At 35.4% G+C, this 20,339-nt stretch overlaps 4 protein-coding genes across 4 annotated transcripts in view; 3 read left to right on the top strand and 1 right to left on the bottom strand.

Annotated features, from left to right (window-relative positions):
• LOC136800311 (ras-related protein Rab-6B-like) overlaps nt 1-20,339 on the bottom strand; it is a 197,105-nt gene that overhangs the window by 100,889 nt on the left and 75,877 nt on the right. The window lies entirely within an intron of this gene.
• LOC136800119 (lens fiber membrane intrinsic protein-like) lies at nt 1,324-1,791 on the top strand. The gene has a single exon (XM_067056730.1). It carries the CDS (start codon nt 1,324-1,326, stop codon nt 1,789-1,791), a length of 468 nt encoding a protein of 155 aa, XP_066912831.1.
• LOC136800118 (histone H2B, gonadal-like) lies at nt 5,561-5,965 on the top strand. The gene has a single exon (XM_067056729.1). It carries the CDS (start codon nt 5,561-5,563, stop codon nt 5,963-5,965), a length of 405 nt encoding a protein of 134 aa, XP_066912830.1.
• On the top strand, nt 13,717-14,417 carry LOC136800117 (uncharacterized). The gene has a single exon (XM_067056727.1). It carries the CDS (start codon nt 13,737-13,739, stop codon nt 14,415-14,417), a length of 681 nt encoding a protein of 226 aa, XP_066912828.1. The 5' UTR covers nt 13,717-13,736.

The following is a 20,339-nucleotide window of genomic DNA, read 5'->3' as shown; positions in this document are numbered from 1 at the left end:
AAATACGAAAATTTTGAAAAATGCGTTATGACGTCAATAAATGCGTTAACGGTAAAAATATTTTTCGAATAAGATAGATATTGATAAGATATAGATATTGTAAAAGTTTGAAATTAATCGGGGGATCCCTTTGACAGTTATTCAAAAAATAGTTTGTAGTCATTTTTGCTTGAAATTCCTTTAGTTTTGAGATGTGGTTCTGATGCCAATATTTTTTGAAGTATAAGAGGTATAGGGTCAAAAACTTAGGAAAAGGCGTCTAATAAGTTTAGATAATAGTAGGAAAGTTTCATTCATTTTTGTTTTGTAGAAAACAAATTATCTAAGAAAAACCAACAGAGGGAGGGGACCATCCCCCCCATAAATAATATGCTATTTATCTAAGTCTAAAAAGTTAGACTTGGAACACCCTAAGTCTAAAAATCTAGACTTAAAGACAATCTAAGTGTAAAAATATAGACTTGTGACTTATAACTCACTCACATCACTTTTGATAAGAAGTCTTGTTTTTTTATGGCACATATGGGCCACCGTACAAAATTCCGGGAAATGATCATTTCCTACCCTTTGTAAAACTCAGGCGGGTGATTTTTTGACGAGAGTCGACTATGCAAAACTATACCGGATTGTATGCAATCACCAGTTGGTTTATCAAAACAACTCTTTTTTTGTTTAATTTTTATCAGAAAAAAATGACCGGGTGAATGACAAAATTAACTAGGTTTTTTCAGAAGAGAAATGACCGGGTGAATCAACCAATTAACCCAGGTTGAAAATTATTTTTCCGGTATTTATTGTAGAAGAGAAATGACCGGGTGAATGAATACTCATTTAACGGGTTGAATGCGTTTTTTCCTTGATGCTAAATATAGATTTGTTTTGTGCAATAAGATCCTTTGAATCCAATTTTTGAACACGTTTTACCTTACTACTGGAACCAGTCATGATTCCCTTATCTTAATAGTGCAAAGTTATTTTACCATTGTGTTGCATGTCTTTATAAGGTTGTCAAGGTAAGTTTTATTCATAGTGCAAATTTAAAAACAAAAAACAAGCTTAATACCTACCGAGTTATTATGTATCTGCTGAATTAAAATTCAAAAATCGGAGTGTAGTTTCACTTCCTTCTTTCGACGATGATGCTTCATCAATACTCACTTTTTGTTTAACATTTGTGTACTTGTAGAACACAACCGACATTTGCTGTTGTTACCGTAGCGTTTATATGATAGCTGAATCTTTCAAAATATAAGAATCCATGGATAATTTTTCTTTAAATATAGCTATCAATTCATTTTTTAAATTCTACTTTAGATCAACAAGATGAATAATGTAAAGTGGCCTCTTCTGTTCGTTTGTGGGTGTGCTATTGTTTTACTGGCTACATCTACTGGCGGAAACTATTGGTTGGTTGTCGATGGTGCGAGTGAAGGATTATGGATGTATTGTCCAGGAAACTCGAAATGTAGACCATTTAACTTACCTCTCGGAACTCTCAAGAATAAGATGCAAGCTACACGTGCTTTTGCCATTTTGGCAATATTGAGCAGTCTGGCAGCAGGAGTTCTAACCTTACTTGGTTTCTTCTCCGAGAAAGTTAAAGGCACATTTGTGAGTGTATTTGCAGGTGGGGCAGCAGTTTGCATGATCATTGCTTTGGCAATCTTCACAGATTTAACCAGCGATATCACCAAAAGCAAATTAATCAACTATGGATGGTCATACATTCTTGGATGGGTTGGTGTGTTCGGTACTTTTAACAGCTGTATCTTAGGATTTTTTGCAAAATAACTGATGTATAATTACTTTTTCTGCATTTTTTGTCATGATGTAAATATTGTTTAGAGCTGTTGATCTTATAGGCCTTATACACAGATTTGGGAAAAAAACTACAGATGACTTTTTGTAAATTGATATAAGGAGGTAAAGATTTGCGTGGAGGTCGGAAATTCCACCCATGACCTTTAACCCTATTCGGCCTGGGGGGGATATTTTTATCCCCCCCCCTATTGACCTTTTCCAATAACTTAAGAAATAATTATTTCCTGATTACAAAACTTTGTGACTTTAAAGATACACCCGATACAGGTATTTGCCACATAATCTGAAAATTTATGAAAAATGAATTCCTGGAAAATTATGCTCAATATGCGGAGGTAGGGCACATAAATGATTACAGTTTTGGTGCAATCGCGTGATTTTTGTTTTGCTCATAACTTTTGATAGAAAAATGATTTTGAAATGAAACTTTGTACGTCATATCTATATTACAAATCAAACATAAAAAACAAAAACAAAAATAATTATGATGTCATTAAAGTGTGATTGTGCCCCAAAGGTTCAAAAATTATTTTTGCTCAGTTTGGCGCTTCATAACTTTCTATAACAAACTTTGACGTATAATCTAAGGAGATATTTACAGTAGGCATTTTTAATGGCTATTCAAATATCAAAACAGTTTAAAAAAATCCCTTTTGTATCAAAAGTTATGGCTCGTCAAAGACAAGTACCAAAAAATGCTGATTTTGCGCATTTTGCTGATGTGAGCACGTTGCCATGGTAACATATTTTAAAATTAGATTTTTTCAGACTTCTGTTATCATAAACTATCATCGTGCCAAGTTTTATCACTTCACCATCAATATTTCCTGAGATTTGTAGAGGGGATAATTTTATCCCCCAGGCCTGAGAAGCCCTCAAATGCCCAGGCTGAATAGGGTTAATTGCCTTGTTTTAAAATTGCAACATGAATGGTACTTATTCTAAAGGGGGCCCCCCCCAGCGGTTTGCGTGAATGCGTGAATGGGCTTTTTTGGTTGCGTGAATGCGTGAAAATCGAAAAAAAATTGCGTGAATGCGTGAATTGAAAAAACTTGCGTGAACGTGAAAATCCATATTTCTATTGCGTGAATGCGTGAATCTGCCCTGTTTTTTTGCGTGAACGCGTGAATTTTTCCTTTTCACAAAGGTGCGTACCTATTCCAAATTCAAGGGATGCTAGGTGAAGGTGTACAAAAAAATCAGCAACTTTCAAATTCTCTATTTTATAAGACGATTCATGATTTAGATGCGCTTTCTAGCAATCTTGACACCTTAAATTTCCAGATTTTTTCGCTCGAATCTTAAATAACACTAATTGGCCCCCTTGAAAGTGTTTGTTTAAGATAAAACCATGGTTATGCTTGATGAGTGATCCAGGGCCAGGGCCAGGGCCAGAGTCACTGGGGGCAGGAGGCGGCCATGACTTAACCACGTTTTTGCAAATAAAAAGAAACTTATTTCAAAGAAATTTTTAGCCATGATGTAGACTTTCGATAACCTGATTTCTTGGCAAAATTAGTCTGAAATGGAGTCGTATCAAACCCTGGTCGTATTTAAGCACATCAGAGGGTTAAAATAGAAATTTTCTCCTGTCGGCGCAAATCATGGTTGCGCATCCTTAGTCACTATGTTTTCGACCCCTCCACGTTAGGAAATTAATTCGCGAGCCCTGATTAAAACCTACCTTTTTAATTTTCTTTTGATCGCTTCGCTCGCAACAAATGTTCATTCTTTTACCTCATTTTACAAGCTATCAAGCGATCGTACCTTGCCTCTAACGAATTTAGACTACATTATTTTTCAATGGTGTTAAAGAGAGCATTTTTAGCCAAACGCGAGCGACAGAAATGCAAAAATTTCCTCTCTGCGTAACCAAGGTTGCGCTTCCTTACCCCTGAGCTAAGCATCATGGTGTCATACTCGAGTTTGTTTGACCTATTTTTGATAATGTTTAAGCTATTTTTTGTACAAAAATTCGCCTGCGGCGCATATCTTTTCACTTACTATCGCGATACGTTAACTGCAGAAGCTTCACCTTTTCTAAACGATCGTGACAAGTTAGAAGAATCAAATATTTTGCGTGATGGCATGTGATTAAAGTTGAAAAATTACGTAACGCTTTCTATTTGGGGGCTTCTTATGATGCTACCAAACACGGTGTTTTATAGTCAGGTCTACAGGAAAAAATCACTACTGAGTTAAGTTTTTCTCAAGTGCATGACCAGATCCGGTCGAATAATATCTCGAGTACAGCCTTGTCATACTTTTTTATGCAAATCGAACGTAAATTACGTAACTTAGCGAAATGTGCAAGACCTCTATTTTTGACATTTTCCCCGATTTTTTCCGAAAATCTCCCCGATTTCCCAAAAAATTGGGTTTGCGTGAATTTCGAGAAAAACTTGCGTGAATGCGTGAATTGCGAAAAAATTTTGCGTGAATGCGTGAAATTTGGGTCCGCTGGGGAGGGCCTCCTAAAGCCTTACTTCCATCAATGGAAGTAGCCAAAAATCCGCTTATCAAATATCGTTTACTGTTATTGCTGTTTTCTTTTGTCCGCTTTATTTTTTTATGTATAATTTGTAATATGTAAGTAATTTGGTAACAAATTACGATGATAGATAACATTGAAATATATAGCCGTATATTGTGTTTACTTTATTTTTGCAATGCAATATCTATTTTTCCAATATCTCCAGTGTGTTCGCTGCAACAACTTTATACTTTTGTCACCAAGGGCCAGGATTGTGGGGTTACCATTCTTTTTGTTGGTAATGCATGACACTGCCGATATCGTAGTTGGTGTTGAGAAGGTCAGCTTCGTCATTCCTAGATTCTGAAAATTATGTTCGTTCCCTACAAATATAACAATTACGTTGAGTGTACAAAAATCTTTGCACTCATTAGTGATTTGAAAGGCTGTATTTTATGCATACCTTAAGGTAGAAATGTTATATTACCATGGAGAGGTTCAAAAATGACTAGTTTTACGGAATTTATTTACGCTATTAAACAAATTTGGTTTATAAGGCCCGAGCAAACCAATCCAATATTTCATCCAACATCGTGTTTTTCAAATGTTGGATGAAATGTTGGATTGGTTTGCTCACATCGAAATTTTACGAAAAAACGAAAAATGATGTTGGATGGATCAAAATCGTGTTGTATGAAAGTTTAGATTGATCTACTCTTTCATCCAACATTTTCACAAACTATCAATTTAAACGTGACATTTCAACGCACGAATGGTTTTTACGATATTCAAACAAAAGCAATTTAATGACGAATCAAGTAACAAACGAACGAATTCTTATTCCGCCATCACTGTTGGATGAAATGTTGGATGAGTGTGCAAACGTAAATGTTTGACCATCCAACATCTCATCCAACACGTCCAGCATCTCATCCAACACGTCCAACATCGCACCCCACGGTCGATCGGCTTAGGCAAAATGCGCGACATTCATGATGGCGTCACATTCAATAAAGTTGCGGGCGTTAGTGTAAAAGCGAGAGGGCGTAAAAAGCCGCCCTAAACACATTTTCATTTTTATCTCTTAAGAATAATGGGATATTCTAGAAAAGTCATCAACAACTCTTTGAGGCTTCTCCAATACAAATTGCGTATCGCCTATTTTGGATTAGTTTATATCCTTTTCGTGTATTAAGTAAAGTTTCAACGCGATTTCAAATCTTCAAGCTGAATTTTGCAAACAAACTGAACGTAGCAAAATTCATCATGTCTGACGCACCAGCAAAAGGAGGCAAGCAAGCCCCAAAATTCGCCAAGAAAGGAGAGAAACGAGCAGGAAAGAAAGGAGGAAAGCTCGGAGGAACAGGCGAAAAGAAACGTAAGAAGAAGAGAAAGGAATCGTACGCTTCATATATCTACAATGTCTTGAAACAAGTCCACCCCGATGTCGGAGTCTCTGCTAAAGCCATGAGCATCATGAACTCTTTCGTCAACGACATCTTTGAGCGTATCGCATCCGAAGCTTCGCGTTTGGCTCTCCAAAACAAGAAATCCACCATCTCTTCTTGCGAGATCCAAACCGCTGTTCGACTCTTGCTTCCAGGAGAATTGGCCAAGCACGCCGTCTCAGAAGGAACCAAAGCTGTCACCAAATACACCAGCAGCAAGTAGATGCCCCGTTCTTGGTACTAAAAAAAAGTATTTTTTAAGACCACACATCTTCTAAAAAACATTACGCAAAGCAATACCTATCCCCCTTTCCCTGAACATGTAATGCAAAGCTTGTACATAAATTCAAGCAAGAAAAAAAACACACGAACGTTCAATAAGTTTAACGCGGAACTTTCTGTGTTTAAAGAAGAGAGGTTGCACGTTTTTACCCTCGACGTGCGCGTGGAACTTTCTTTTCTTTTAAATAAAACTATGCGCAAATTGCTACGCGACGTCAAATATTTGTGAAAAGTTCATAGACTTTCATGCTTAAATTTTATTTTGTATCCTCGATTTTTTTTAAATTAGATGAGACTATTATAAAATTTGGAGAAATAAACTATAGACAATCAAAAACAAAAATAACAAGACGACTGATAGTCGAAAATTTCACCTTTTGTACGATTATTAAATTGATGAAATAAAGAATTAAAGGCCGAGGTACAAGTCAGAATCGAATAGACGAAAAAATTACCCTTAGAGATATATCTGGTAAAGTTCAAAGAGAGCAAAATAATCAACACAAATCTTTTTATACTTACTAGTTATACTAGAACAGAGATACTAGAACCTTAAGATTTCCGTTTTCTCAAAATTCATACGCACAAAATTATCTTTCCAACAAAATACTACTTTTGATTAACAAAAAAATAAATAAAATCACCTCTAACAATATTCTCTTCTATTTCAGAACAGGTAGACTCGATAGACTTGATCTACTATAGTCAAAGAATCTGGCTCGGACTCTTTCTGTTATACTGTTGACAAGAAGGGCAGATAATACCTGCAGACCGCGTGATTAAATTATGAACTTTTTGTTGAAAAATGTTTGTCTTTTCATATTTGAGACATTCATTGTCCTTTTTCTTTTGGAGTGATGTAGAGAATTCCCCCTAGTGACACACTGTCATATTGAATAGACCTTTTACTACCTAGTTAGGATGTCATGTTGAATAATTAAAATTCCAGCATCAAAACATTGATAAGAAACACAAATGTACACTTAATAAAATAATTATGCATTAATGTGTCAATTCTTTATAATACTGGAGTTTTTAATTATTCTAACTAGCAAAAGGTCTTTATATAATGAAAAACTCAAGCATCACAACATACCCCACAGTAAGTTAGTCTAATGTCTAACTTACTGTGGGGTACTTTCTGTTTGAAAAATAAGACGCTCCAAATCGCTGATTTTTACTTTCTTGCTTAGCAGTCAGAGAAATAAAAGATCTTTTGTCAATACTCCTTTAGGCTAACACGACTGCCTATTGTACTTATTACGAAAGCTTAAATTTATACTTCAGTAAATGCAAGTAAAACCAGCAGGAAATTAGATAATACCTGATGTATAAGGGGGGGGGGTTTCAGGGGTCTTAAATACCATCATACCGACAAAATTTTGGGTCAAATACCGTAATACCGTCGGTGAAGGAAGCCTAATACCGATACCGATATTATATTTGTTTTTTCTCTCGAAAATAATGAATTTTCAGTTATCAAATCTATTATGTAGTAACAAATTAGAAACTGTACAAACAAGTCTTGTACTATATGATGCCCCCCAGTCAACCCTCAATTCACGCACAAATCTTTGCCAATTCACGTATTCAATTTTCACGTTTACGCACCAATTTTGCTTTGACATCTTTGGTTAAACGATTGTGACCTTATTGGGCTAAATTTAACCTTTTTATGGTCTCTTTTAAACAGATTGACCTATTCTTATACCAAACATTTGGTCAATATATAAAGTTTTTTGCTAGTTTTGTGACCTTATTCTCGATATCGTCGACTTTTTAAGACCTCTTTTACAGCTATTCGAGCTTTCATAAAGGAATATTTTAGGTCTGCCGCGCCAAAGTTACTTGCTTGTTACGGGAGGCAAATGCAAAATTAAGCCTTTCCCCCAATAATTTCTTCCTCGCAGACCCGTAAGATGTCTTTTATATTGAGAATTGATTTAACATCGAGGTTTGGGCCAATCATGGTCTGAGAAGCCGTAGACTTCAACACATGCTTCATAGAGGTTGTGCTGTGGTGCAACTAGAGGATGCGAATTCAAAAGTTTAACCCCCCTCCCTATCGGAGGAAAGAGCATAAATGGAAATAAAGAAGGCGAACGAAGCGAGTGCGAAAAATTTTCGACAATTTTTGCTCTCCTTTGTTATTGAAAAACGGCCTTGATACGCTATTGTTAGCCAAGTATGCCTTGCTTGGTCACACAATTTTTGATTTTATTTAACACTGACCATTTGTCGACAAAAATATGGTACGGCGAGCGACGTACCTGCCGTACCCGGTGCGGCGTTCCAAGAGTTTCGCCCAAGAAAAAATTTAAAATTTAGAATGCCTAGATTGCCTGAAAACGCATCATGTGCATCATGATTTAAATTATTTTTTAATCGTTCGATGCTGCACAAGATATTTTTAGAACTGCCTAATTTTACTGATTATTGAAGGAGTAATTACCGCCTTTACTGTCTCTAAGTTACTGCAGTATCAGTGTATTGTATTGTAGTGGCAATATAAGTGAATACGGAGAGACGACCATATCATTTAGTGCTGACGGAGAAAATTTTATCTAGACTCAATCGTTGGATGCAGTATTTGCATCACAAAAACTGTCATTAAAAAATGCGCCCGGAAAAAAAAATAACGAAAATATTTGTTTAGATATCGTAAAGTTTTGCTTATTTTGAATAACCTCACCATGACAATAAGTCAATAGGACATCCAAGATTGTGCGAGCAAAGCGAGCAAGAAAATTTTACTGGTTAAAATAGTGGAATAGACTTATCCTTTTTGAAAATTTTCCTGCATGAAACTCATAAAGAAACTAAAAGGTAAATAGTTTTATACCAAAATACCGTTTTTTATTGATAAAAATATCGAAATACCGACAAAAAAACAGGCAATTTACCGATACCGGTAGAAAATGAAATACCGTAATCCCGTCGTTTTTTTCTCGTAATACCGATTTACTGGGGGTAAAAAGGCCCAATACCGTCATACCGTAAAAGTGAAAACCCCCCGTATAAGTTTTGTTCATATTGGCTATGAAGTATAAGGGTTTTATTTCTGTCGCACGGAGCAAATAATTTCTGGCCTGAATGGCTGGAGTAATTTAATATGCCGAATTGGGTCAATAGGTCAGAGGTTGACGCGTTTTCCCAAATAACTATCAGAGACAAATCAACCTTCCTGTTATACTTATCTTCAAAGAAGGGTGACGGAATTAGATGAGGGGTATCGACACAATATCAATAGACCAGCTTACGGTAACACACGAAAGCATATTTAGTATAAACACGTGTAACTAGATATTTCCTTATTACTGTTTTAATGCTGGATTCAGTGGAGTTATTAATTATATATTCGTTTGGGATAACGTTACAACCTATTGACTCAGTTCCGCATATCGAATTACTCCACCCATTCGGGCTAGAGATTACCGTGAAGTCGGGTAACTTGCATCAGTGCCACTGCCAGTGGAGGGAAACTTCCATAGCCATCAAATGACTGACCAATCAAAGCAGCAAAACTTCAAAACAAATGAGCTTACAGCTCTACTCTACCATTTTTGTTTTGATTTAATTTTGTATTTTATTGATCAGTCGAGTCATTCATTTGAGGGCTATGCATGTTAGCCTCCACTGATGCAAATTACCCGATCTCACGGTACCTGCTTTGTATTACGAAAATAAAACCCTGATATATATTTGAGCTAATATTTTATTGAGCGATGCGCAAGAGGATTCACAGCCTTATGACGTGCTAATTTAGGAGAATGTTAGCGTGCCAATTTCCTGCTTGCTTGTTTTACCTGCATATCTATGGACATACTGAAGTGGTGGTTGTGGAGCAATTATTCATGCAATAGACCGTTGCGTTCGCCAAAAGGAGTATTCAACATGGAGAATGTTGCGTTCTACACAAAAGCTGTTTCTTCTATCACTTCGATAGACTACATATTCTTTCCCACAAAAAATAGAGGATCATACCTGTGTTGTTGTAGTGAAGTGTAATGTGGTGAAGATGTTCGAAAAGTATATATAACTCTTTAAATCTATTTCAAGATCCCTAGCACTATAATAGTTAATTGGTGCATTCACTAACTACACAAACATAAAATACTAAGTACAACTTGGAACGAATATAAATCTCTTTAAATACTCTAAAAAACACCAAAAAACATTATAATGATACAACTCAAGCATTTTTTGAATCTATTCGAGAATATTCTAGAAGTTTCTACGCTTCTACACCGTGTTAGTTATAGTTATACTTTCGTTTTCTAATTTTTTTTCCGAGGACACCGCCGCGAAAGGCTATCGTAATACTTTCGCTAGGCGAAATTAACAAAGTCTAGCAAAGATTTCAAAGAAGTTTGTAAACTGACGTAATAGACGAGTATAAACCACGTATGGAAGGGTATTTTCCTTGAGAAATTCCAAAAAAGGATGAAAAGTATTTTCTAAGCCAAGATCCTGAAAGGAAAAGGGACTTTATATACAAAGTTCAAGTTAAGGTTTTCTTTTAGAGGTGTCAATTCATGCATCTGTAAAGAGAAGAGCAAGAAGACTGACAAAATGATTTAATTTGGTGTGACAAAGCGATAAGATTTGGAAATTAGACTTTGCTCCCAACGAAGGGTTTAGAATCTTTTCCTTTGTTATTGACAGTGCACTTTCAGAAGCTTAAATTCAAGAGCAATTAATTTTAGATCTTATGTTTGACAAAGAAGAAGTAATATATTCAAATTTCAAGATTTTTAAAATTCTTCTATGCTTGACAAAGAACTTGCAAGTATGGTGCTTAATTCAGCGATTGGGTGATGTCGGTCATAAAAGCGTAATCCACGACCATAAATTTTCTCTCGCACCACTTTCAACAACAGGCCATAATTATGAGCACCCTCGGCCCACGACTTGACAGCGCCAGTAACATCAAACCCTTTGAAATCGTATTGCCGCTCACGACTGTAGATGGTTGTTGGGTTGCATTCAGGTTGTGCTTCAACGTCCACTTCCAATTTCAATTAAGGTGCTGCCTAATTATTGCCTGATCTTCACCATCTTGGTTTTTCTGCGAGGAAAAGAAAAAAGCATTCAAAAGAGATATCTTTAAGCTACGATTCAAATTATTTCATGCCAATAAGATTTTCAAGCTTTGCAATTTTCTCATTTCCAACTATCACTTATCACAAACGAACTGTTTTTAGAAGGGGAAACGATATCAAATGCATAATATGCATTTATAATTTTAAGATATATGAGTAAATCACAGTTGAATTATCCTTCTAACCTTGAATCTGTTTTATTTTTTTTAGTTTGCCAATGTCTTAGTGATTGGTAACTTATCTTAAAATCTTGTCACCCTTTTATACCCAAATTGACTTCCATATGAATTAACTCAAAACCAAGTTTCTATTACGACAGCATGGGATAAATAAAGACTTATGTTTTCAGTTTGAAACTATATAATTTCTGTACTTAGGCAAAAAGGGGTGCTTGGTTTGGGTATATGTGCGTGCCTTAATGGTCTATTTTCCACTTTTCTAATATAGAAAAAGAAATTAAAACTTTTGTGAACAACTTTATCATTCGGTCACCCTTCAAGAAAATATTAGCTTTTCTATATTAGGATTTAGAGGTTTGCAAATGCACAGTCTCCCCCCTGAAGGGCTGTCTTCAAATACAATGCTTGAAAAAGTATGCACTCTATTTAGCTACCACATGGAAACCAACCACAAAGAAATATCTTGGGGAGAAACTCCTTTGGCAAAATAGGCATCGGTATGGGCGAGCAAAAATTGTCCCACTTCTACCCCCTTGAAAGTTTCTATAAGGGTTTACAAAAGACCAACTCACTCTACAGACTAAAAAACGTCAAAAATTTTTTCTCTTAAAGGATCAATTTTTGATTTTTTGCTCGGACGTACCTGTCGCTTTGCAGTATTCCCCAGGGAGGAGTTAAGTCTCGTTACGCTGATATGGTGTCAACAAGGTAACAAAAACGAGCAGAAAATGGAGCTTAGTACTGGCTAGATTTTAGAAAACAAATTTGATTCAAACGTTATATCTCAACCCTGATAGTCATGTCCTGCAAGTAACATGCGTAGAAAAGATTCGCTGTATTGAAAAATAATTACTGTGATAGATTGATGCCAACCCAACAAGTTTCCAAAGCGTGTCTAAATAGCAAATTTCTTTTTTCATATTAATTACACGAATCATTAAACCAGTTAATTACATCGATGCTGGTAAGATACCTCTTATTCCTAATCCAAAACTTATTTTTACAGTCCTATGTAGAATGAAATATTTGTACTCAAACAAAACGAAAAAGGAAAATCAAGGATGCATGGTCTCTTATTCCCCCCCCCCCCTATTTTCTACTTTGAAATCTTTTATCCTAATTTTCTAATTTTCTCAAATGTTTCTAACTGTTTTTAATGTATGTTTCTGAAATTCTCCCGTTCCGGTGAATTAAGTCTCCTACCCCGGCTCGTACCACCAAATGGGATGATATCGTCTTATCGAGGTAAAAGATTGCACCTGTTTTTATTTGGCTTTGAGAGCTCCACTTTAGAAAAATCTGTAAACCACAAGCACACGAATGAGAAGTTTTTAATATGCTTGCCTCATTTGGTTAATTACTCTTGAAAGTAAAGTAAAAGAAAGTTATTTGAAATGTTGTATCCAGCTGGCACACAACGTTGTTTTAACGTTCAAATAACGTTATTTGGACGTTATGAATGTCAAATGGACGTTGTTTTGACGTTGTGTGCCGGCTGGGTAGAAATCCCTTCATATAGGTAGCTTGTTCACAAATTTTGTTTCTTTAATGGTCTTTTTTCAAAGATTTGATCTATCTAAAAGGTCAGGGCTCAGATATTTTGTACCTTGAGTCGAGCCAAAGTTTTTAGAGATATCTAAATCAACCCCACTCTTGGTAGAGGTTGGGTGCTCACATGAACCGAGATTCTCAAATCCTAATACATCTGCACTTGTATGAAATCTTAACAACAATTAAGATAATAAAACCATGATGGCTACCGTAATTGCCATCAGCTGCCATGATGGAAACTTACCTCGCTTTGGAAATGTTGAAAACCACAAGCACATGGGATGAGAAGTTTTTATGATGTTTACCTTGCTATTTTAAATACTCTTGAAAGTAATTTAAGAGGAAGCTATTTGGATATAAATAGGGGTGTTGGATGGGTAAAAAACCATCACAGTTTGATTTGAGCATCAATCGAAGATCTTCTCAAGACAGTAAAGCAAACACTGAGAATTATTGCAGCAAAAGGTAAGACCTTCAAATTTTATCATAGTTTCAAACAAAACATTCGTAGTGAGAATATCTTAAAAGGATAGTTCGTTTAACTATATTATGATTGAGGTTTTTACTGCTAACATGTGTGGATGTAAAAAAATTTTTTGCTTACAAAAAATCCAGTAAAGATGGAAATTTAGGTCATTTTTAAGATCTGCACGATCCAACCGGGTTTGTAAAGAGGCGATTATTTCTCGATAAAAAAGTGGCTCTTTTGGTTGAAATTAATTTAGACACGAGACAGGGGTCTTATTATTAAAGGCATTAAACACGTAGATATCCATAAGTTAAGAAACTGAGTAAATTAAAGAAAAACGTGTTATGTTTTAAAATAAATTTAAGTTTGGTATGTTTTCAATTTCAGCGAGAGGTTCAACTTCAAATCAAGATGTTGAAAATTGCATTGTTGTTGGCCATTTTGGGTCAAATACATTGTTTGACAAAGACCAGAGATGAAGGATATGGAAATCATTACATTTTAGAAGCACGCAAAGATGTTTGGTTGGAAGGACATAGCAATAAAGATCGGCAATGGATTAATCAACTCATTGTTGGAAATCTCCGACATTTCCCTTTGAAACGCACCCTGATTCAATTCGAGGATCTGCCAAAGACAGATTGTCCCGCTGATAAAATTATCTGGGCAAGAATGCAACTCCATTTTGTAGCAGCTCACCGCTGGTCAATTCAACCCGTCTCCACACAACCGTGGCTCGATTACACAATCCACATCCACCGTGTCAAGAAATATTGGGCTGAAAATCAAGCTACGGCCTACCGTGCATCTAATGGAAATAACTGGGCAGCACCTTACTTGAAATTGGGAGTGGACGCCGAAGCACAACCTGAATGCAACCCAACAACCATCTACAGTCGTGAGCGAGATTACGATTTCAAAGGGTTTGATGTTACTGGCGCTGTCAAGTCGTGGGCCGAGGGTGCTCATAATTATGGGCTCTTGTTGAAAGTGGTTCGAGAAAATATTTATGGTCGTGGATTACGCTTTAATGACCGACATCATCCAAACACCAAAATCAGACCATATTTGCAAGTTCTTTGTCAAGCATAAAAAGCTGTTTATTTTTCTTATATTTTGTAAGTTATCAGAATATTCCAATTTTTTCCAATAAAATTTGCAATCAACTGAAAGTTTCATTTCATTATTCATTTACTTTGACAATAATAAAAACTTTCATTTCCATTTTCTCCTCATTTCCATTTTTTTAATCAGACTTTCATCACGACCTTTTTGATACCCCTTTCTCACTGGAAAAATTGGTCAAAATAGCGTGCCCGGTAGAAAATTATCCTCCAATTTTTGTCCCCGCTGATAATAATCAAATAAACCAATCCTCACTGCAAAATACTTTTACCATCCCCGCTGAATTTTCTGACTTTAAAACAAAAGAGCCATAAAAAATATGAGAATATTAATCCCCATCGAGTTTCCAATCCGTTATCTTTATCCCCACTAGCTGGAAGAACCCTACCGGTTCTGTGAGAAGGGGGTGTTTTTCGCCACACAAGAAAGTTGCCATTAGATATCTCACAGATTTACATTAGTACTCGAACATTTTTGAACATTTTTGCGTCTATCCAACTTTTTTTTCGTGATCTCCTAAATGGGGGTGGCGTACGGGGTTTGTGATTTCCGAAATACCGAATAATTTTGCCAAAATTTCCGAAATTCCGTAAAAAAATACTTGCAATTCCGATACCGATTTTTTGGGTATTTTTCCTCGATTTGGCTAATTTTTCATAAAATTTTATTTTCATGTATGAATTCCGAAAAAAGGGGATAAAAACTTTCTAATACCGAAATTTCGAAGCAAAATTTCATGGATTTCCGATACCGAATCAATTATAGAATTCCGAAAATACCGAAAGAATTTTGCCTGATTTCCAAAATTCCGAAGAAAAAAGGGTCGATTTCCGCAATTCCGAAAAACCGTACGCCCCCACCTAAATATTTTCGAGTAGACGCAGTCACACAGTCATGTCTTATCTCATTAGTTTTGAAACTAACTTACTATATCCTCTTATTCAAAAAACTATTTATTGGTGAGTCCGAATAAAGATATTATGGCTAGTACTGTAGGGACATCGAAAAATCTAGATCAATTCATCCGAATTTCAAGATACCATTTCTCACAAATTATCATAAGCGAACAGGCTAGCCAAAAAATGGCTTAGTTGAAAAGAACTCTCATCGAATAATATTTACATTCTTTGTAACTACTACAAGAACTTGTTTGTTTTTTTTCTTTTTCATTTTTCATTTTCATTTTCCATTTTTTTGATTCATTCCCATTTGAAGTTAAACGTAGAAAAGTGCACTCCGAAACTTTTTCCAATGGATTTTCTTAAGCTTCTTTATAGAATTTCTCTCCCTATTGGCATTTTAAGAGATATTTGATCCAAGCTGTGGGAAAATTCCCACCGGGGCTGTGAGACAGGGTTGTTACGTTGTTACCCGCGTAAGCTTTAGATTATTGTCAAAGAATCAAATTTATCTCTTCGACAAACACACATTTTTTTATGAGAACAAACTGTATAAGAACATAAGGCTTCGATGGCCAAGGTGTTAAGAACAAGTTAAGGACATTTTAAGGCTTCATAAACTCTGAAACACCAGATTTCTTAGAAAAACGCAAAAGATACCTACAAAATGGCGAAAATAAGAACATATTAAGAACATTTTTAGGCTTAAGTCCGAAAAAGTTAAGAACATCAGGCTTCAAAAATTTTGGATATTCTTATATAAAAAAAACGTGTATCATATATATATTGTCAAAGAGTCATATTTATCTGTTTGACTAATATATGCTGTATAATACTTGAATATATAATACCTGGTAGTGCCAATTTTTGTTGACCTTTCGTGCACCTTTGAGTGACGTTTTAACACACTTTTGTAATATCCTGAAAATTTCGTGTCTTTGAAATTATTGCTCAATTCAATTAATAAATCACTATGTTTCGCAAACCTATTATTTTCGCCACATTAATTTAGTTTTTTTTCGGATATAAAATAATTTCAATATTATAATTATGTTTAGGACTAAAGGATTCTCCTTATTTCCGTGTTATGGTATTACGTTTTTGCAACGACTCTTGCATAATGTGTGATACACCAGAAGAGGTCGAAAGGTCTAAACGTGATTAAAGCTTCCCTATTTTGATAGTGCTGTTTGGTTTGATTTTTAAACCAGATTGAAATAATTACTTCAAGTAGTAACCACTGTTGCAGGACTGTTAATTCTTGAAAACCTGTTGTATATTTTTTGCACCAAATTCGTTTTTGTTATTTGGGACTATAGTGGTAAGGTGGAACTCAAACATGATCAATTTTGCGAAGTTTTACGTTTTACTGGTTTGCGTTTTTCATTTTCGCTTCGTAGCCTCTTTAGGTAAGATGATTGGAAAATCTTTCCAGAATTCAAACTTTATTTACGAAAGGATTGCCACACCCTTCATTATTAATCAAATACTAGTACAAGTTGCTCTGGATGCGAGATTTTCCAAATCCCTGATACGCGGAAATTGCTATAATCATTTTTAAGATCAGAAAGAATCTATTCTATATTCTATAGAAACTAAATGTTAAAAACTAGAAATCTCGTTAGTTATTTTAAGCTCTCTAACTTCCCCAGTATCACCAGGAACATGCTAGATTGTCAAGCCTTATGTCTTGTTGAATACTAGGATTTCTTGGTCAGTTTTTCCATTCGTTTTCGATCTTCATATATTTGGTTCTCATTAACATTATTAACACATAACGTTTTGTTGATGTCTTGAAAGATATTTAAACGTTAAAATTATGCAGTCTTTTACATACTCTTTCAGAAAATGTCCAGCAGATCAAAGCGACGCGCTATTACAAATGTGTCACAATCATCTGGGATGCAGAAAGTCTCCGACATTATGGAGATAATACAAACCTGTTTGTAACATTACGGAGATATAACAACCAAACGAGAAATGAAACTGTTAATTTACAGAACCAAGCGGTTAGGGTTTGTCCTCGGGATGGTGAAAGTGATTTTGTTCGGGTTGAATATTCAGTTATTTTGTACCAAATGGTTAATCATACAAAAACGGAAACGAATCGAAGCGTAGTATTGACAACTGAGATTCAAGAAATGATCCCGCCTATGGGTAAGTCCATCTTTTAATTTCTGTAGATCCTGTTTTATTCTTTGGATAAAGCAAATATCTAATTTTCAGCAAAAGAACGAAAATTTTAGGATATAGACTTCTATGCTGTTCGCATACGCCGTGCATAAATATTTACATATTTTTTTCAAAATGTGCGTTTCTTCTGTCCGGAAAGGCTCTAGAAATGTATAAAATGAGCGTATACTGATAACCTTTATTATGTACGTCTTTTACTCGGGTAACTTAATGCATGTCCCAGAATTGCATTAATTTTTCCGCCCCAGTTCCAGTCCCTAAACCATAACAAACTATACATTTTTGGAAGCGTATTTGGATGTAGAATACCGTATTCGGTGTAACTAAAATTCTTTCTCAGTATAATTAGAGATATCTTAAGAAAACCTGATTATGACGTCATCATGATTGATGACGTCATAAATACAAAAAGTTGAATATCTCGAGAAATATAAATTAAAACTTTATAAAATTTGGACCAGTGATAAAGTACATTGAGATGTTTCAAAAAGTTTTGAAAGTATTTCCCAAAATTAGTGACGTCAGCAGAAATTGCAAGAATTCGAATTTTTGCGATAAAATGCTGATATCAGCAAATTTTCATTTTTTTTAAATTAGTTCTTCTCCTATTGATGAGTTCTATCATTGGTCCAAATTTCATAAAGCTTTGAGTATTAGTTCTTGAGATATTCAACTTTTTAAAATTATGACGTCATAAATAATGACGTCATAATTACGTTTTCTTAAAAAGACTCAAATTCTGTAGGAAGTTTTTTAGAGCAAAAGGCTCTAAGTCCAAATGAATTAAGAGAAATGTTAGAACATTCTTAGACTGAGACTTTGTTGGTTCTTAGAACATGTGCGCAATTTTTCTTCCAAAACTGCTGAAAATAAGATCAAGACTAGGCTGCATGCATCCACTAACGGATTCGTGCTCCTTATACTATCTGGAGTTTTGTAAAGGTCTGCGATTCAGACCAGATCCAGATCAAGACGTTTTAAGATTTAAATCCAAAAAGTCAAGAAACTTTTTTGAAATTCTACCATAGTAAAAAATTTCATTCTTGTTCTGTATCACAGAGGTGATGATGAAGAAAGAAATGATCAAAAGAAGCAGTAGTTTCATAACAACCAACCTTTGTGCAGGTGGGGTGGGCGTTGTTTTGGCAGCTGTCCATATTGTCCTGACCTTCTTCTTGTTAAAAGGTAAGGATTTTCAATCAAATGTGCTACACGATTTAGTAGGATGCTTCATGTGTAAAGCACATACCCTTACGGGCTGACCTATGGGTTGTTTACCTTGAGTGCCTCCGGGTTTTTAGACATTGACTTCATTCTACTCTACAAAACGTTCGAACTTTTATAAAGATTTTTGCAGAATTTTCCTTTCAGAATTTCTTCAATAAATCAAAGACTCTAAAATTTCTTAGCTTTTCCTTTTTATAGTTCAAGCAAGGTTGGAATCTACATTGACAGATTTATCCGCTGGGATTATTGCGTCCTTTTGTTTTGGTTATATTTGTTCAATGTTTGCCAATGCAGCTGTCTTCATGTTCTGGAAATGTAAGGATTTTCGGGGCTTTTTCCTACCTCAGTCTCAGTGCATCTGATCCATGCTGTTCTAAATCTACAGGCCTAGCAAGCGTGCAGTGATTTCGATTTTGTGATTCTAGAACGCCATGATCTTATCTGTTTTTCACCTTCTCTTATGACGCCAGGCAATATTCTCCGACTTGTATAAAAAACAAAGAATAAAGCCTGCCAGGCTGGCACACAACGTTGCTTCAACGTTCATCTAACGTTATATGGACGTTATGAACATTAGGTGGACGTTGAAACAACGTTGGGTGTCAGCCAGGTGGGTAATACCATATTGACAATACTGAATGTTTCCAACTTTTAATTTTCCACTCATCCATTTCATCTCTTCAAACCCGAGAATTTTACTTCGACCGGGATGGGGTCTAGAAATATAAAAAGAAATACCTTCCAGTAAAATAATTCCAAATTTTCACAAGGAACTAGTATAAGAAAAATTTTCAAGTTCCTTGGCTTTGAATGGGAGACATCTACATACGGAGATTCTGACTGACAATTTCCTTTTATTCTTAGTAAATGGCGAGGCGACCAAATTTGAAGTGATCACCAACATGATTTCATTCGGATTATGTTTCATTCTCACCGTTGTAATCTTCGTATGTCTTTATTCCAAATGTAAGCATAGCTACACACCCTTATCCAACCCTAGTCTTTTACCTTGGGTGGGTTTGTGTCCCCTTATCTGCGACCGTGAGGTTCCCAGTCCCAGTCCATTATTCAACTCACAAAAAATGACGAGTGTTCATTAAGAGCAAAAGTAACCATGACAACCATCCAAGGAAGGCTGCTCAAATGAAATCACGCCTCACTAAATGCCGAAAAAATTTGATGACGCGGCGTGATTGCCAGTCTCACAAACTTCTTTCCTAAAGAAAATTTAGAATGATTGATCCTTTGTAATACAGTCGAGTCTCTTTAACTTGAACCTCTATAACAAGAATGTTTTCTTAGTTCGAACAAATTTGTGTTCCCCTTGCGTGTTCGAGTTATGGAGACTCAACTGTATAATTGCATTTAGAAATATTAAATGTTCCAATGATTGATATTATTTTTCAAATCTTTAGGCTCCAACGAAAAATCTGCAAATATTGAACGCCCATTAGCAAGGTACGAACATAAAAAGGTTGTGTTACAAGATTAATGGATGAAATACTATATCTTCTTTTTCAAATTTTCGAAAACTAACATTTCACTGGATTACTCGCCCTACTTGACAAAT

Source organism: Clytia hemisphaerica, unplaced genomic scaffold (assembly GCF_902728285.1).
Source record: "Clytia hemisphaerica strain Z4C2 unplaced genomic scaffold, Clytia hemisphaerica genome assembly, whole genome shotgun sequence".
Classification (NCBI taxonomy): domain Eukaryota; kingdom Metazoa; phylum Cnidaria; class Hydrozoa; order Leptothecata; family Clytiidae; genus Clytia; species Clytia hemisphaerica.
The sequence above is the reverse complement of the archived record's forward strand: the minus strand, read 5'-3'. Positions and strand labels throughout refer to the sequence as shown.

Bases quoted from the DNA above. Each gene is read 5' to 3' on its own strand.
- LOC136800119 (XM_067056730.1), top strand. From the start codon at position 1,324: ATGAATAATGTAAAGTGGCCTCTTCTGTTCGTTTGTGGGTGTGCTATT.
- LOC136800118 (XM_067056729.1), top strand. From the start codon at position 5,561: ATGTCTGACGCACCAGCAAAAGGAGGCAAGCAAGCCCCAAAATTCGCC.
- LOC136800117 (XM_067056727.1), top strand. From the start codon at position 13,737: ATGTTGAAAATTGCATTGTTGTTGGCCATTTTGGGTCAAATACATTGT.